Consider the following 15,787-nt stretch of genomic DNA (forward strand, 5'->3'; position numbering starts at 1 on the left):
AATTGAAGCGTTGATTTTGTATGTAAATGTACAGAATATAAATGAAAGGAGGTAATGTTTTACTGCAGCAACACATGGAGTATTGAATGCAGTCTTGGACACCCCATGACAGGAAGAATATAAAAGCAATGGATAGGTACAGCATCAATTCACTAAAACATGACCAGGGATGAGAGGTGATAGATATGAAAAGAGAATTGACAAGTCAGGGCTTTTTTTAAACGAGAGCTGAGCAGGGGTGCCCTGATAGAGGCCTTCAAGATTAGGAAGGGTTTGGTAAGGTAAATCACCATAGACTCTCTACTGGTCAGCGAGATGATAATGAGAGATGACAAATTTAAGACAATCACAAAAAGAATTAGAGAGATGATCAGAAAAACTTCTCTACGCAGCAGGTGATGAGAATGGAGAATTTGTTGCTCGAAATCACTGTTGATGTATAAATTATTTTAAAAGACAATTAGAAGATTGTTGGAAAAAAAGGACCATTAAAGGGGTATGGGATTAGATTACACACATCCTCAGTAATGTGTACAACAGTCGATAACACAAAGAGTCACATACAGAAGTACAAGGGCTACAGAGTTCTTGTTTTAATGTTATAGAGTTATTGCAGATATGTTAGTAATGGATCTCCATCCAAATATCTGGAGCAGGACCCCCACCAGTTCCTGTTTTCATTTATATAGAATAATTGTAGCTCTGTCCTGGTTACTCAAGGTATCTTGATTCCAACTCAATACAGTTATGACCAGTGAAGCTTAGTCCAGGTAATTCCAGTGCAGCTCACTCAAAGTCTTTCATGCAACTCAGTAAAGGTGTTTAATGGAGCACAGTCACGGCCGTTAATGAAACTCAGTCTACGTTTCTCGAATATAACACAGAGGAAATCTCTGATACAATTCAGTCCATCTGCCTTCCATACAACTCCATCAAGGTGATCATTACAGCCTAGTCCAGGTGTCTCTATTCCAACTCAAAGACTCCAAGGTAGCTTGCTGAAGGTCTCCAAAGCAAGTCAGTCCAGAATGGTTCCCATGTGGGCCAGTTGAGATCGCACAAAGCAGCCCAATCAAGGCACCTGATTCAAATCAGTCAAGGCCTGCAATGCAACTCAGTCTGGGTATCTCCAATGTAGCCTGGTCCAGGAGTCTCCAATAGATCTCGGTCCTGGTGTCTCCAATGCAGCCCAATCCCAGTGTCTCTGGTGCAGCTTGGTCCCAGTGCAGCTCAATCCTGCTGTCTCCAGTGCAGCTCTGTCCCAGTGTCTCCTGCTGTCTCAAGTGCAGCTCAATCCTGCTGTCTCCAGTGCAGCTCAATCCTGCTGTCTCCAGTGCAGCTCAATCCTGCTGTCTCCAGTGCAGCTCTGTCCCAGTGTCTCCAGTACAGCTCAATCCTGCTGTCTCCAGTGCAGCTCAATCCCAGTGTCTCCAGTACAGCTCAATCCCAGTGTCTCCAGTACAGCTCAATCCCAGTGTCTCCAGTACAGCTCAATCCTGCTGTCTCCAGTGCAGCTCAATCCTGGTGTCTCCAGTACAGCTCAATCCCAGTGTCTCCAGTACAGCTCAATCCCAGTGTCTCCAGTACAGCTCAATCCTGCTGTCTCCAGTGCAGCTCAATCCTGGTGTCTCCAGTACAGCTCAATCCCAGTGTCTCCAGTACAGCTCAATCCTGGTGTCTCCAGTACAGCTCAATCCTGCTGTCTCCAGTGCAGCTCTGTCCCAGTGTCTCTGGTGGAGCTCGGTCTCGGTGTCTCTGGTGCAGCTCCATTCCGCTGTCTCGGTACAGCTCTGCCCTGATGTCTCTGGTGGAGCTCGGTCCCAGTGTCGCTGGTGTAGCTCAGTCCCGGTCTCTCCGGTGTAGCTCAGTCCCGGTCTCTCCGGTGTAGCTCAGTCCCGGTCTCTCCGGTGTAGCTCAGTCCCGGTCTCTCCGGTGTAGCTCAGTCCCGGTCTCTCCGGTGTAGCTCAGTCCCGGTCTCTCCAGTGCAGTGCAGACCGTGTTTCTCTGCTTGTCTCTCGGCCGGGGAAGGGCTTGTGGAGTCCGGTTCAGGCTGGGGGTGGAGGGGAAGGGTCTCTTTGTGCAGTCCGGGGTCCCCCCCAGTAGGGGCGTCTGCGGAGTCTGGGGTCCCCCCAATTTGGGGCGTCTGCAGAGTCTGGGGTCCCCCCCCCAGTAGGGGCGTCTGCGGAGTCACCCCCAATTTGGGGCGTCTGCGGAGTCTGGGGTCCCCCCCCCAGTAGGGGCGTCTGCGGAGTCACCCCCAATTTGGGGCGTCTGCGGAGTCCGGGGATCCCCCCCCGGTTCAGAGCACCTCGCACCAGCACGAGTGCAGCAGCTCGGCCAGGGCGCTGACCACGAAGACCAGGGCGAAGGAGGCGAGGACGGCGCGGAGGGCGCCCAGCAGCTTGCGGGAGTGCAGGCGTCGGCGGGGGGGCAGGTCGGGCACCTCCAGGTGGAAGGCGGCGGCCCGGCGGCCCCGCACCCAGCAGCGGTAGACGCCCTGGTCGGAGCGGCGGACCCCGGCGATGCGGTAGGCCCCGCCGCCCGTGGCCTCGTCCAGCGAGTGCGACCCGTTGCAGCGGCGGAGCAGGTCGAGCCGGGTGACCAGGGCGGCGTCGCGCTGCCAGGAGACGGGGGTGTAGACGGAGGCCCCCGGGCAGGTCAGGCGCGCGTCCTCGTGGGGCTCCAGCAGGAGGGTCTCCAGCAGCAGCAGGGCGCGCGGCTCGTGCTCGCGGGGGGCGGCGGCGGCGGGGGCGCGCGGCTCGTACCCCGGGCCGGCGGCGGGGGCGCGCCCGTCCTCGCCCAGCAGCAGCTCGCGCGCCTGCGCCGCCAGCTGGCAGGCGTCGTGCGCGGCCCCGCAGTCCCGCCGGCACGTCTCGTAACGGAGCTCGGGGCCGCGCCGGGGCAGGGCCTGGCCCAGCCGCAGCTGCATCAGGCCGCAGGGGAGCTCGGCCGCCTCGGGGCCCGGCGGCTGCTGGGCGGCCTCCTCCCCGCCGTCCCCGGCCTCGGCCTCCTCCGCCCGCAGCGCCGCGTAGCAGAAGCCCAGCCGCTTCCTCTCGCCCGTGGCCCCGCAGCGGTCGCAGTCCTGCCACGGCCCCCAGCGGGTGTGGAGCCGGAGCCGGCCGCCCTGCAGCCGGACGCTCTGGTTGCCGAGCGCCTGCTGGCCGAGGCCGCGGTGCGAGACGTGCAGCAGCGCCGCGTCCTGCACGTCCACCCGGTAGGCGCCCAGGGTGGAGGCCCCGGCCTTGCAGAGGTACAGGCCCGAGTCCGAGGGCCGGGCCCGGGCCAGCAGCAGCGCGCCGCCCCGCACCAGCGCCCGGCGGCTGAGGTGGGTGAGCGGCCCCCGCTGGGCCCGCACCCCCCGCGGCCCGATGAAGGTGCGGGGCCGGGCCTCGGGCTGGCTCAGGCTCAGGTTCAGGTACTGCCAGTGCACCGAGCCCTCCTCGGCCTCCTCCGCCCCCGGGCAGCGCAGGGTCAGCGGGTTGAGCGAGAGGAAGGGCACGGCGCAGGGCCCCGACCCCGGCTCGGACCCCGGGCACACGGCCTCCTCCACCTCCTTCTCCAGGAACCGCGGCAGGCTGCCGATCAGCGCCAGCAGGGCGACCGACAGCAGGATGGGCGTCTGTCCGTACATGGGCTCCCGGAGCCCGGGCCGCGCCGCGCCGTCTGCGGGCCGAGGGTCTGAGCGCGGTGGCGGGCAAGGGGGTGGAGCCAGGGCATTGTGAGGTCATCGGGGGGGCATTGTGAGATCATTAGGGGGGGACATTGTGAGGTCATCGGAGGGCATATTGTGAGGTCATCAGGGCGGCAGAGATAGCTGGAGCTCTGATGTCACAGCTGTGTGATGTCACTTTGCAGACCCCGCCCACCCGTGCCTCAGAGTCTGGAATCAGACAGCACAGGAGGAGGCCAGTCGGCCCATCGAGCCGGTGCCCGCTCTTTGAAAGAGCTCTCCAATTAGTCCCACTCCCCTCGGCCCATCGGCCCATCGAGCCGGTGCCCGCTCTTTGAAAGAGCTCTCCAATTAGTCCCACTCCCCTCGGCCCATCGAGCCGGTGCCCGCTCTTTGAAAGAGCTCTCCAATTAGTCCCACTCCCCTCGGCCCATCGAGCCGGTGCCCGCTCTTTGAAAGAGCTCTCCAATTAGTCCCACTCCCCTCGGCCCATCGAGCCGGTGCCCGCTCTTTGAAAGAGCTCTCCAATTAGTCCCACTCCCCTCGGCCCATCGAGCCGGTGCCCGCTCTTTGAAAGAGCTCTCCAATTAGTCCCACTCCCCTCGGCCCCCAAAATTCAGGTCGTGACGACTCCCTGTGTAAATTCTGCTCCCGCCCCGTGTCGCCTTTCTCTGGTTCGATCTCTCGCCTGCCCCCTAGCTGGAGGAGTGAGTGTTCAGGGAAAGTCTGACGTTGGATGCACCTGAAAAGTTCACCAAGGAACCGAGCCCCGAACTCTTCCACCTCCAAACAAAATGTAAGAGGCAGCCGTTTTCTATTGCAGCCAATCACACCTTCCACAGTTCCCAAACTGCTTCACGTACATACTGGGCTACTTTGAAAGGCGGTGCTTAACACTGATTAACCCAGCCGCACAGCAAGATCCCACACAACGCAATGAGATCGACCTACAGGGCAGTCCAATGACAGGTGCCCTCACACCACCCCACCTCCGATAGTCTGGCAGATTAGGGGTGAGCGATCCTGTGTAACTCAGAACAGAATCTCCAGTTCACCCGCTGCTCTCGGGACCAAGCCAATAGACTGCCCTTAAATCCCACACAGCTGCACAGCACAGCAGTCACCATTCTCTGCGGCAGCAGGGTCCACATGTCCTGGATAACCTCAGATGGAGCGGTGCTGATGCTCAAGATCAGGTTACGGAGTCAGAGAAAGGCCCAGGCCATCTCCGGTTTCACTCTGAGATGAATCACCTTCAGTTAATACAGATCACAGGTTGATATAAATATCCTTTTATTTGTAGTGGTACAATAAATCAGGTAAGCAGGTTGCTGTACAAAGTAAATGCTCTCATTTAAAACAAAATGTATCTTTATAATAACTAGACACCAGCTTTATCTCTTCAGCCTCCAATCATTTCAATTTAAGAGAGCTCTAAGTGACCAGTCTCAGTGCCAACTCTTCCTGGCAGATGGTGTTTCAGTTAATGTCTGATTGACACACACACAGCCAGCCCACACACAGCCAGCCCACACACTGGACATGAAGGTATTTGCCAGTCAGTTCAGCAGCTTTCTCGGCATTGAAGCCACATTAGCAAATACACAAGCAGATCTGTTAGCAGCTATGCTCATCTTTCACAGGATTCTTTTCGTAGACCAACACTTACACAGTTAAGTTGATGCCTCATTTACACAAAACCCCGTTTACCTGAAATGGTTCTGTCCGATTTGGCGACAGTCTGCTTTTGAATACCTGTTCTTATTACGGGACACAACATTATTATTGAGCACGTACAATTCAAAACTGCAACAGTTTTTAGTTTTAGGGCCATGAAAGTTTTGATGCTCAGCCCACCTGGGCAAGAGGCAATGGCGGGGCCGAGCGGGGGGCAGGGGGAGGCCCCCCCCCCCGGGGCCGAGCGGGGGGCAGGGGGAGGCCCCCCCCCCCCCCGGGGCCGAGCGGGGGGCAGGGGGAGGCCCCCCCCCCCCCCGGGGCCGAGCGGGGGGCAGGGGGAGGCCCCCCCCCCCGGGGCCGAGCGGGGGCAGGGGGAGCCCCCCCCCGGGGCCGAGCGGGGGGCAGGGGGAGCCCCCCCCCCCCGGGGCCGAGCGGGGGGCAGGGGGAGCCCCCCCCCCCCGGGGCCGAGCGGGGGCAGGGGGAGCCCCCCCCCGGGGCCGAGCGGGGGGCAGGGGGAGCCCCCCCCCCCCGGGGCCGAGCGGGGGGCAGGGGGAGCCCCCCCCCCCGGGGCCGAGCGGGGGGCAGGGGGAGCCCCCCCCCCGGGGCCGAGCGGGGGCAATCACATTTACCAACTGGAGCAGTACTGTGCTGGACGCACCAGCACTGCCCGATTTATATAACAGCAATCCTGAGGAAGTGAGGGTGCCCAGAGGCAGAAACATAAGAATTAGGGGGAACAGGAGAAACAATCCCAAATGGGGTTCGGTTCCCTGGTGATCCACATTCTGGCTGTGGACCATGTGGAGAATATCACGGATCATTGGTCCGTATCATCTCTTGCTCTGTATTTACACAAAGGACACTAAGTTTCCGACAGATAGACAAGGTAATTTATTGGAGGGACATGTCCGATATACTGGAATGACCAAACTGAAGAGATAACACCGTCCAGAAAGAAATACCTTAACAAAATTGTAAGGTATGTAAAAAATTAAACTTTTTAAAAAAATCTAAAAGCATTCACACACAATGTTCTAAAAGACAATATTAATTATAAAAAACAGCCCCCCCTCCCCCATCAGCCTCCCCCCCCACCCCACCCCGGTCAATTCCATTATATTGGTTGGCTCTGCCATTATTCTGCAGCTCAGGAGGATGAGACACTGGACAGGCACAGGCAGCCAGTGCACGTCAGGCAACGCTCAGGCACAGGCAGCCAGTGCACGTCAGGCAACGCTCAGGCACAGGCAGCCAGTGCACGTCAGGCAACGCTCAGGCACAGGCAGCCAGTGCACGTCAGGCAACGCTCAGGCACAGGCAGCCAGTGCACGTCAGGCAACGCTCAGGCACAGGCAGCCAGTGCACGTCAGGCAACGCTCAGGCACAGGCAGCCAGTGCACGTCAGGCAACGCTCAGGCACAGGCAGCCAGTGCACGTCAGGCAACGCTCAGGCACAGGCAGCCAGTGCACGTCAGGCAACGCTCAGGCACAGGCAGCCTCATCCATCACATGAGATTTGGGGTCTCCATCACCAATTTCAATATACAGCATTACAGCCGTATTAGGTATAAAGATAACACCCAATAATCACCCATGTTGATGGAACACTGCTACCATTCGCCTGAAATTCTGTGAAGCTGTCACTGGAAGATTCCCAGCAACGACATTTAACAATGTCAACATTCCAGACCTGAAAATTGCTTTTCATACAAGAAACAATTGAAAATGGAAAATATTCTGCGTTGTTTGACTAACAGTCGGCCAATTGCTGCCCACTCAAACGTTGTCCAGTAACAGAGGAACTCCGAAGATATGAATATGCTGTAGATTTTGCTTCTCGTTAGAATGCACATCATCTGAGGTTAGAGAAAGATGCAGATTGCACTGGCTCATCCTTCAGCCTCCACCAGACATTTCAATTATTGGAGCTTGGGAGAAAAATAATTTCTGAATTTTAGGCCGTAAAGACAGAAGCAGTTTGGCTGTTGAGTTCCTCTGAAACCTGGATACACAACCCCAAAAATAAAACTTTCCAAGAACGATATTATCAAGATAACCACAATTATTAGACTGGGCTGAAGAAAACGACAGTACATGTAGATTCCAATAGGATACGGAGACAGGTACGAGGTGGCGATTACTTCCAATGGAACGTGCCTGTATGTATGATGGATTCGATCCCAATAGGATGTGGTTGCAACTGGAAGGGATTGAGTCCGATGAATTAGTCCTATTGACCAAGACTTAAACTGGTGAAATTCTTTAGGTTAATGATGATCCAGGGATAACCTTCACCTGGTCTGGGGACGACACGCATTAAACCACCAAACTCTCACGGCTGACAGCGTCATTCTGTAAACAAACAAATGATGTTTGAGTGTCGCAATCAACTGGATGTCAAACACAACCAAGTCTCCCAACAGCTCCCTCTATACCCTTTCAACCTCCCCAGGAAACTCCCTCCCCCCATTCACACCCGACTGCATCTCTACTCCCCATAAATATCGACACAAGTGAAAGGTGGGCATGATTTTGAAGTTCCAGTACCCAGCCAACAGATGCAGGGTAGCTGAGATACTGACAGTCTCTTCTAATCTCTGCCACGCCGACGTAACCTGAAATCTCGTTTGTTCCCAAGCACATTTGCCCGTTAGAGGCCCCCAAACCACAGGCCATTCTCTGAACCTGGCCCCCAAACCACAGGCCATTCTCTGAACCTGGCCCCCAAACCACCAATGGATTTCAGTGGTAACCCAGGTTAAGTTAGTTTTCTGTATGAAGGTTTATGGTCTCACCAGATGGAAACCAGACGGCCTGTTCTACACCCGCACTGCTCCAGTTAATCCCCACTCAATGCAAAGGCAAGGAAATTGCAATTCCCTCACCTTCCTCATCCTCTTCTCATTCTTGCCTTTGGAAGACACCGACTCGGTCTCTGTGTAGGAGGGCGGCAGGGGAAGTTCCTCATCTCTCCTGTTCCTCCTGTTCCCCGAACGTGCCGTTGAATTGCTGGAACTCTCGACATCCCGATTGGCGGTTCCCTTCTTCCTCAGAATTTCATCCAGGAAGGAATCATCGTAACCTCCCTTGCGATAGTTCCGGCCCCGTTCCAGCTCAGTCAGATCATCGCGACTGCGGCTACGTTTCTTGTACTCACCTCGCCGTTCAGGAGAGTCATCTCTCCGCCTTCGACCCCGAGCGTAACCACGGCTGTTGGACTCGCTGTCTGACTCACGCCGGCCATACCCACGGTCGAAGTCCTGACCACCCTGGTAGTACTCTCTATCTCGCCTGCCAATATCGTCCAGACTCTCCATGGACCGAGCTCGTTGGCGATTCCCATCGTGGTAGCGGTCGTTCTCATCCCATTCGTGACCCCGTCTCGGAGTCCGGCGAGAGGCACTGCTCAGGACACTTTCCTCATCCAGATCGCGTATGGCAGGCATGGCCTGCTTGCGAACCCGCCCTATGTTGTTGTGCAAGTTGTTTCTTGTGTCATAGTCTTCATGCAAGGAGGAGATCTCACTCATCGCAGACGCTAGGGGGGAGAAAAACACACGCTGCAATTGAACGTTCAGAAGCAAAACAACCCCCGGGTTTCACACATGAACAGACATCCGTAGCCGTCGACATCTCAGTCTGGCAGAAAGTCATTGCAAATTCACCCGCAACCAGATACAGACACAAAACCAGCCCTAGTTCAGGCTGGCTCCATGCACGCCCCCTGCCGCGGACAGGCAGGCAGACGGACGGATACGCGCACAGAACGTGGCAACTATTCACAAAGTCAAATAATCACATTGTCTTATATAAATCATTTGTCTGACAAATTTTAGTACAGACCAATGCTCAGCACACTAACTGTACTGTTACCTGTAAAAACCCATCTCTGTTTGGACCAACTGAAAGACACAAACAAGGAACAACTTACTGTTCTCATATTTAGTGCTGAGGTCACCTGGTGACTTGGGGTCAAAATGAGCGAGTTCCTTCTCCACATAATACAACACGCGCATGTCATCATTCTGCTGGTCAGCCTGAATCCGGTATCCACTCCGCACTGTGGAAAGGACAAGTCACAGTAAATGTCCGTCCACCCTGACCTACTACAGAAAATACAGGTTCCAACCTCATCACAGCACTCCCACCCGTCCTCCCGCCCCTCCTCCCGCCCTCCCCCTCCCCTCCATATCAACTCGTTGCGTTTCACTCGCCCCCACCCCTCCCAACTCGTTGCGTTTCACTCGCCCCCCCTCCCCCATTCTATGAAGCAGACCGTTCAACACCTGGAATTGTTCTCACTTCCTCAATGTGCAGCTGTCGGGGGCCCAGGCTGGAAAACCCCAGCTGACTTCCCCAAAGTGAAGAGCTACTGAGTGTGATCTAGTGAGCACTGCCGGAGAACACAAACCGTCAGCTTGGGAGATTAACCTGCTCTTGAGACCCTCCCTAATCAGGCCCTCGGACCAGACTTTGACCCCTCGCCCACCCCTGGACACATCTGCACTGAAGGTCGCAGAGTGACCCCCAAACTGCACACAGCTCACACACAACTTCCAAATACATTCAATTCACTTGCAAAGGAATGTGACCGAAACCACACAGGGTACAGGTTGGGGGAGGATTTAATGGAAAGAAAAAGAGATTTGCATTTATATAGCACCTTTCACATCCCAAAGTGTTTCATAACCTACCAATTACTTCTCGAAGGGCAGACACTTATACGTCGGCAAAAATGGCAGCATTTAATACACAGCAAGATCCCAGAAACAGTTAATGAGATGAACGACTAGTTAATCTGCTTCAGTGGTAAACTGATCGTGCGGAAAATGCGGCCAGTACTGCCAGGGGAGGGGGGGGGGGGGGGGGGCAGTACTGCCGGGGGGGGGGGGGGGCAGTACTGCCGGGGGGGGGGGGGGGCAGTACTGCCGGGGGGGGGGGGGGGCAGTACTGCCGGGGGGGGGGGGGGGGCAGTACTGCCGGGGGGGGGGGGGGGGCAGTACTGCCGGGGGGGGGGGGGGGGGGGCGGGAATAGTCGTTTTTTGGGTCGCGACCGCAACCCGGCTTTATTTCTGGGATTAACGTCGGTGTGGAAAAGTACAGGCTGCAAAGTCTGAAAATTTTGCGGTTGTGATCCAAAAAAAAACTATTTTCAACTCCCAGCCGCCCCCAACCCACCCGTTCTTGGGGTTTAAAATCATCCCCATTGTGTCCGTGGGTCAATGAGACAGTGAGGAGGGGGCACAAATTTAAGACGACAAAATTAATTAACGGGACGTTAGAATAAAAACCGATTGCAGAGGCTGGTTAGAATTTGTATCAGAGAGGTCCTGCTAAGGGAATATCAGAAATTAGGAACTAAATTAAAAAGCAGGATGTTGCTGGTGGTAATCTCGGGATCACTACCCGAGCCACGTGATAATTGGTCAGGAAGGTGAATGCATGGCTGGAAGACTGGTTTGGGAAGGAGAGGTTATATTTCATGGGACACTGGCACCAGTACTGGGACAGTGTTACACCAACTATTACTCACCAGAGCTGGCAGTATCCTGGTCATGGAGCAGAGGGACGCGACTGTGGTTTCCAACTGGAAAATAAAGTAAGAGTTAAACATGAGAGAAATCAGTCAGAGTAAAACACAGCAAACAGACTTTGAGTGGAACATCCTGCCTCAGCAACTTACATCTCAGGCCCAGACCCAGACCCAGTCGCTCACCATCAGGGACACATTCCCACCCATCCTGCCCCTGTTCTCTGAAGTTCTCTTCCTGAACATCTCCCCTTGGCTACACCTCTGCCCACCTTCAAAAGCTGGCTCAAGACATGTTATTGGAGCCTCTCTCTGGGCCAGTGGGCAGCCTCTCGGGACCCTGGGCCAAATCTGCATCCTGTGTCCCGGCCACTGAGCAGCTCAAAGTTCCAGGAGTCAAACTGCGTCCATCTGACGGGGACTGCGTGACCTGATTAATGACATTTAACACACGATACGCCCCCAGATCCAGATCTTGGCTATCCTTTCACCAAGACAGGAAAAACCAGCTTCAGAGTGGCGCCTGGTTACTGCTGAGACACTGGTCAATGTCAGCCTGGTTACCGCTGAGACACTGGTCAATGTCAGCCTGGTTACCGCTGAGACACTGGTCAATGTCAGCCTGGTTACCGCTGAGACACTGGTCAATGTCAGCCTGGTTACCGCTGAGACACTGGTCAATGTCAGCCTGGTTACCGCTGAGACACTGGTCAATGTCAGCCTGGTTACCGCTGAGACACTGGTCAATGTCAGCCTGGTTACCGCTGAGACACTGGTCAATGTCAGCCTGGTTACCGCTGAGACACTGGTCAATGTCAGCCTGGTTACCGCTGAGACACTGGTCAATGTCAGCCTGGTTACCGCTGAGACACTGGTCAATGTCAGCCTGGTTACCGCTGAGACACTGGTCAATGTCAGCCTGGTTACCGCTGAGACACTGGTCAATGTCAGCCTGGTTACCGCTGAGACACTGGTCAATGTCAGCCTGGTTACCGCTGAGACACTGGTCAATGTCAGCCTGGTTACCGCTGAGACACTGGTCAATGTCAGCCTGGTTACCGCTGAGACACTGGTCAATGTCAGCCTGGTTACCGCTGAGACACTGGTCAATGTCAGCCTGGTTACCGCTGAGACACTGGTCAATGTCAGCCTGGTTACCGCTGAGACACTGGTCAATGTCAGCCTGGTTACCGCTGAGACACTGGTCAATGTCAGCCTGGTTACCGCTGAGACACTGGTCAATGTCAGCCTGGTTACCGCTGAGACACTGGTCAATGTCAGCCTGGTTACCGCTGAGACACTGGTCAATGTCAGCCTGGTTACCGCTGAGACACTGGTCAATGTCAGCCTGGTTACCGCTGAGACACTGGTCAATGTCAGCCTGGTTACCGCTGAGACACTGGTCAATGTCAGCCTGGTTACCGCTGAGACACTGGTCAATGTCAGCCTGGTTACCGCTGAGACACTGGTCAATGTCAGCCTGGTTACCGCTGAGACACTGGTCAATGTCAGCCTGGTTACCGCTGAGACACTGGTCAATGTCAGCCTGGTTACCGCTGAGACACTGGTCAATGTCAGCCTGGTTACCGCTGAGACACTGGTCAATGTCAGCCTGGTTACCGCTGAGACACTGGTCAATGTCAGCCTGGTTACCGCTGAGACACTGGTCAATGTCAGCCTGGTTACCGCTGAGACACTGGTCAATGTCAGCCTGGTTACCGCTGAGACACTGGTCAATGTCAGCCTGGTTACCGCTGAGACACTGGTCAATGTCAGCCTGGTTACCGCTGAGACACTGGTCAATGTCAGCCTGGTTACCGCTGAGACACTGGTCAATGTCAGCCTGGTTACCGCTGAGACACTGGTCAATGTCAGCCTGGTTACCGCTGAGACACTGGTCAATGTCAGCCTGGTTACCGCTGAGACACTGGTCAATGTCAGCCTGGTTACTGTTGGCTCTAATCACAAACAGGAGCCCACGCCGATCGCTTTTATACGAAGCCCTTGCCCAGAGAACAGGGCAGTTTATTAACACAACAGCACTGCTCATACTCACAAAAGTCAATCAGTAATCGCAGGCGTGATGTTAATCTGATGCCAAGCACTAACTCGCTTCTCCCCCTAACACCAATAGCAGTTCGCAGACAGGTGTCTGATTACAGGCTGCAGTTACTCAAACACTGATTCACAACAGACGGCACTCGGGCAGCGCAGGTTGGGGCAAGTGCTGGCCTGGGACAGACACGTCTCACAGCACATTACATGGCGCCGTCTCCCGTTACAGGGCACATTCTCCACCCCGGTAGTAGGACAGGTAATAATTCTACCCCACTCACATGAGTCTTACTCACAAAACCCATGACCACAGAATTAAACATTCCCAGTCTCTCCCAGGCACCACAACAGACGGCTGTTTTTTGTACTCAGTGACACTGAGATTCCACACTAATTTACCTGAACTCGCTCCATCGTAATCTGATCCGTATCCCCCGTTGAACTGCGTCATTGGGACCATCACAGGGAATGGAGGCTGCACCTTCATCTGACTGGGATGGGAGTAAGCACTGGCAGCATAGGAGCTGGGGGCATAAATGCTGGGGACCCCTGCAGTGGCAGCTTTACCTGCATGATAAACTGGTCAAGGAATAACATTAAAATACTCGCACTTGATCAGACCCCTGGAAATTCACAACCCTCCAAGCCCCAGAGAAGTAATTCTGGAAAAAAAAATCACACCCAGAAACAGTGAAGAAATGTTGGTGAACCCCACTGGCCTGCAACAGGAAAATAGGAACAGGAAGAGGCCATTCAGCCCCTTGAGCCCGTTCCGCCATTCAATGGGATTCTGTCTGATCTGTATCTTAACTCCACCTATTCGCCTTGATTCCATAACTCTTAATACCCCTGCCTATCAAAAATCTATCGCTCTCAGTTTTGAAATTTTCACCCTGGCCTCATCAGCTTTTTTGGGGGAGAGAGTTCCAGATTTCCACTCCCCTTTGTGTGAGGAAGTGCTTCCCGACATCACCCCTGAACGGCCTGGCTCTAATTTTAAGGTTCTGCCCCCTTGTTCTGGACTCCCCCCACCAGAGGTAATAGTTTCTCTCTATCGACCCAATTCATACTGTTACAAAATTTACAACTTTGTCTTTAACTTCCTCCATGGGGCTTCGCAAAACCATCCCTTTAATCTACACCTCAGCATTGGCTAACGGACCAAACAGATGGACAGACACTGGCAGAGTGAAGAGTTGTGTACTCACGGGCCCAGGGGCAGCAGCACTTCTCCGGACAGCAGGGGCATCGCACATAACAGCAGCAGGTGTGGGGGCAGCACTGGCACCAGCAAATGCCAATCAGTATCAACAGCAAGATGGCACCCAGTATAACCAGCACCACAAACAGCCAATCTACAGGCAGAAAGGACAAAGGGCAAAGGTCACAAACACGGGTAAGACACACTGCGCTACAGAAACCAGTCACTTTAATCCCTAAAGGTCAGAAGAGGGCCCGGGTTCCGTTTCCCACCCGTCAACAGTCCCAGAAACGTGTGTGGGCTGGTCAGATGGGCACCAGAGTAGAGTCCCTGCGAGTTGGGCATCATCAGTGGAATGAGTGAGTCCCAAACGCAGAGCTAGCTATAAAGGTCTCGTTCCAAATCCGCTCCCTCAACAAAGCTTTAACTGAATTACACACAATGTCCGACATTTATACATCACTCTGTAATCTGCTTCCAATCCAAGCTCTAACTGGTTAGTCCCATCAAAATACATATTAAATATATGCAGATCATACACCAAACGTACACTGCATACTTCATGCAGGCTACATATGCACAGATGGTATATAGACAATATCAGAGTCAATGCAGACTTTAATGTACCCATCATTTTTATGTAGCATCTGTGCACATCATATATGTAGAGAATTTATCCACACCATATATTGTATATGTGCAGGTAACAAAGGCATGGGTGAGGGTTTCAGCAGATGAGTTGAGGCAGGGGGTGGAGAAGGAAGTAGGCGGTCTTGGTGATGGATGGATTATGGGTTTGGAAGCTCATCTCAGGGTCAAATAGGAGGCCAAGGTTGCGAGCGGCCGGGGGGAGCGACGGAGTCGGCGGCCGGGGGGAGCGACGGAGTCGGCGGCCGGGGGGAGCGACGGAGTCGGCGGCCGGGGGGAGCGACGGAGTCGGCGGCCGGGGGGAGCGACGGAGTCGGCGGCCGGGGGGAGCGACGGAGTCGGCGGCCGGGGGGAGCGACGGAGTCGGCGGCCGGGGGGAGCGACGGAGTCGGCGGCCGGGGGGAGCGACGGAGTCGGCGGCCGGGGGGAGCGACGGAGTCGGCGGCCGGGGGGAGCGACGGAGTCGGCGGCCGGGGGGAGCGACGGAGTCGGCGGCCGGGGGGAGCGACGGAGTCGGCGGCCGGGGGGAGCGACGGAGTCGGCGGCCGGGGGGAGCGACGGAGTCGGCGGCCGGGGGGAGCGACGGAGTCGGCGGCCGGGGGGAGCGACGGAGTCGGCGGCCGGGGGGAGCGACGGAGTCGGCGGCCGGGGGGAGCGACGGAGTCGGCGGCCGGGGGGAGCGACGGAGTCGGCGGCCGGGGGGAGCGACGGAGTCGGCGGCCGGGGGGAGCGACGGAGTCGGCGGCCGGGGGGAGCGACGGAGTCGGCGGCCGGGGGGAGCGACGGAGTCGGCGGCCGGGGGGAGCGACGGAGTCGGCGGCCGGGGGGAGCGACGGAGTCGGCGGCCGGGGGGAGCGACGGAGTCGGCGGCCGGGGGGAGCGACGGAGTCGGCGGCCGGGGGGAGCGACGGAGTCGGCGGCCGGGGGGAGCGACGGAGTCGGCGGCCGGGGGGAGCGACGGAGTCGGCGGCCGGGGGGAGCGACGGAGTCGGCGGCCGGGGGGAGC

The 15,787-nt window shown here is 56.0% G+C and overlaps 1 protein-coding gene across 1 annotated transcript; it reads right to left on the bottom strand.

Annotated features, from left to right (window-relative positions):
• Positions 1-4,946: 4,946 nt before the first annotated feature.
• lsr (lipolysis stimulated lipoprotein receptor) lies at positions 4,947-14,690 on the bottom strand. Its single transcript, XM_067975218.1, has 7 exons — positions 14,684-14,690; positions 14,141-14,368; positions 13,332-13,511; positions 10,881-10,934; positions 9,279-9,407; positions 8,233-8,885; positions 4,947-7,699 (listed from the first exon to the last, which is right to left on the bottom strand). Exons 1-7 carry the CDS (start codon positions 14,688-14,690, stop codon positions 7,664-7,666), a joined length of 1,287 nt encoding a protein of 428 aa, XP_067831319.1. The 3' UTR covers positions 4,947-7,663.
• Between the last annotated feature and the right edge of the window lie 1,097 nt (positions 14,691-15,787).

The sequence above is a fragment of the Heptranchias perlo genome, chromosome 42, assembly GCF_035084215.1.
Source record: "Heptranchias perlo isolate sHepPer1 chromosome 42, sHepPer1.hap1, whole genome shotgun sequence".
Lineage (NCBI taxonomy): Eukaryota > Metazoa > Chordata > Chondrichthyes > Hexanchiformes > Hexanchidae > Heptranchias > Heptranchias perlo.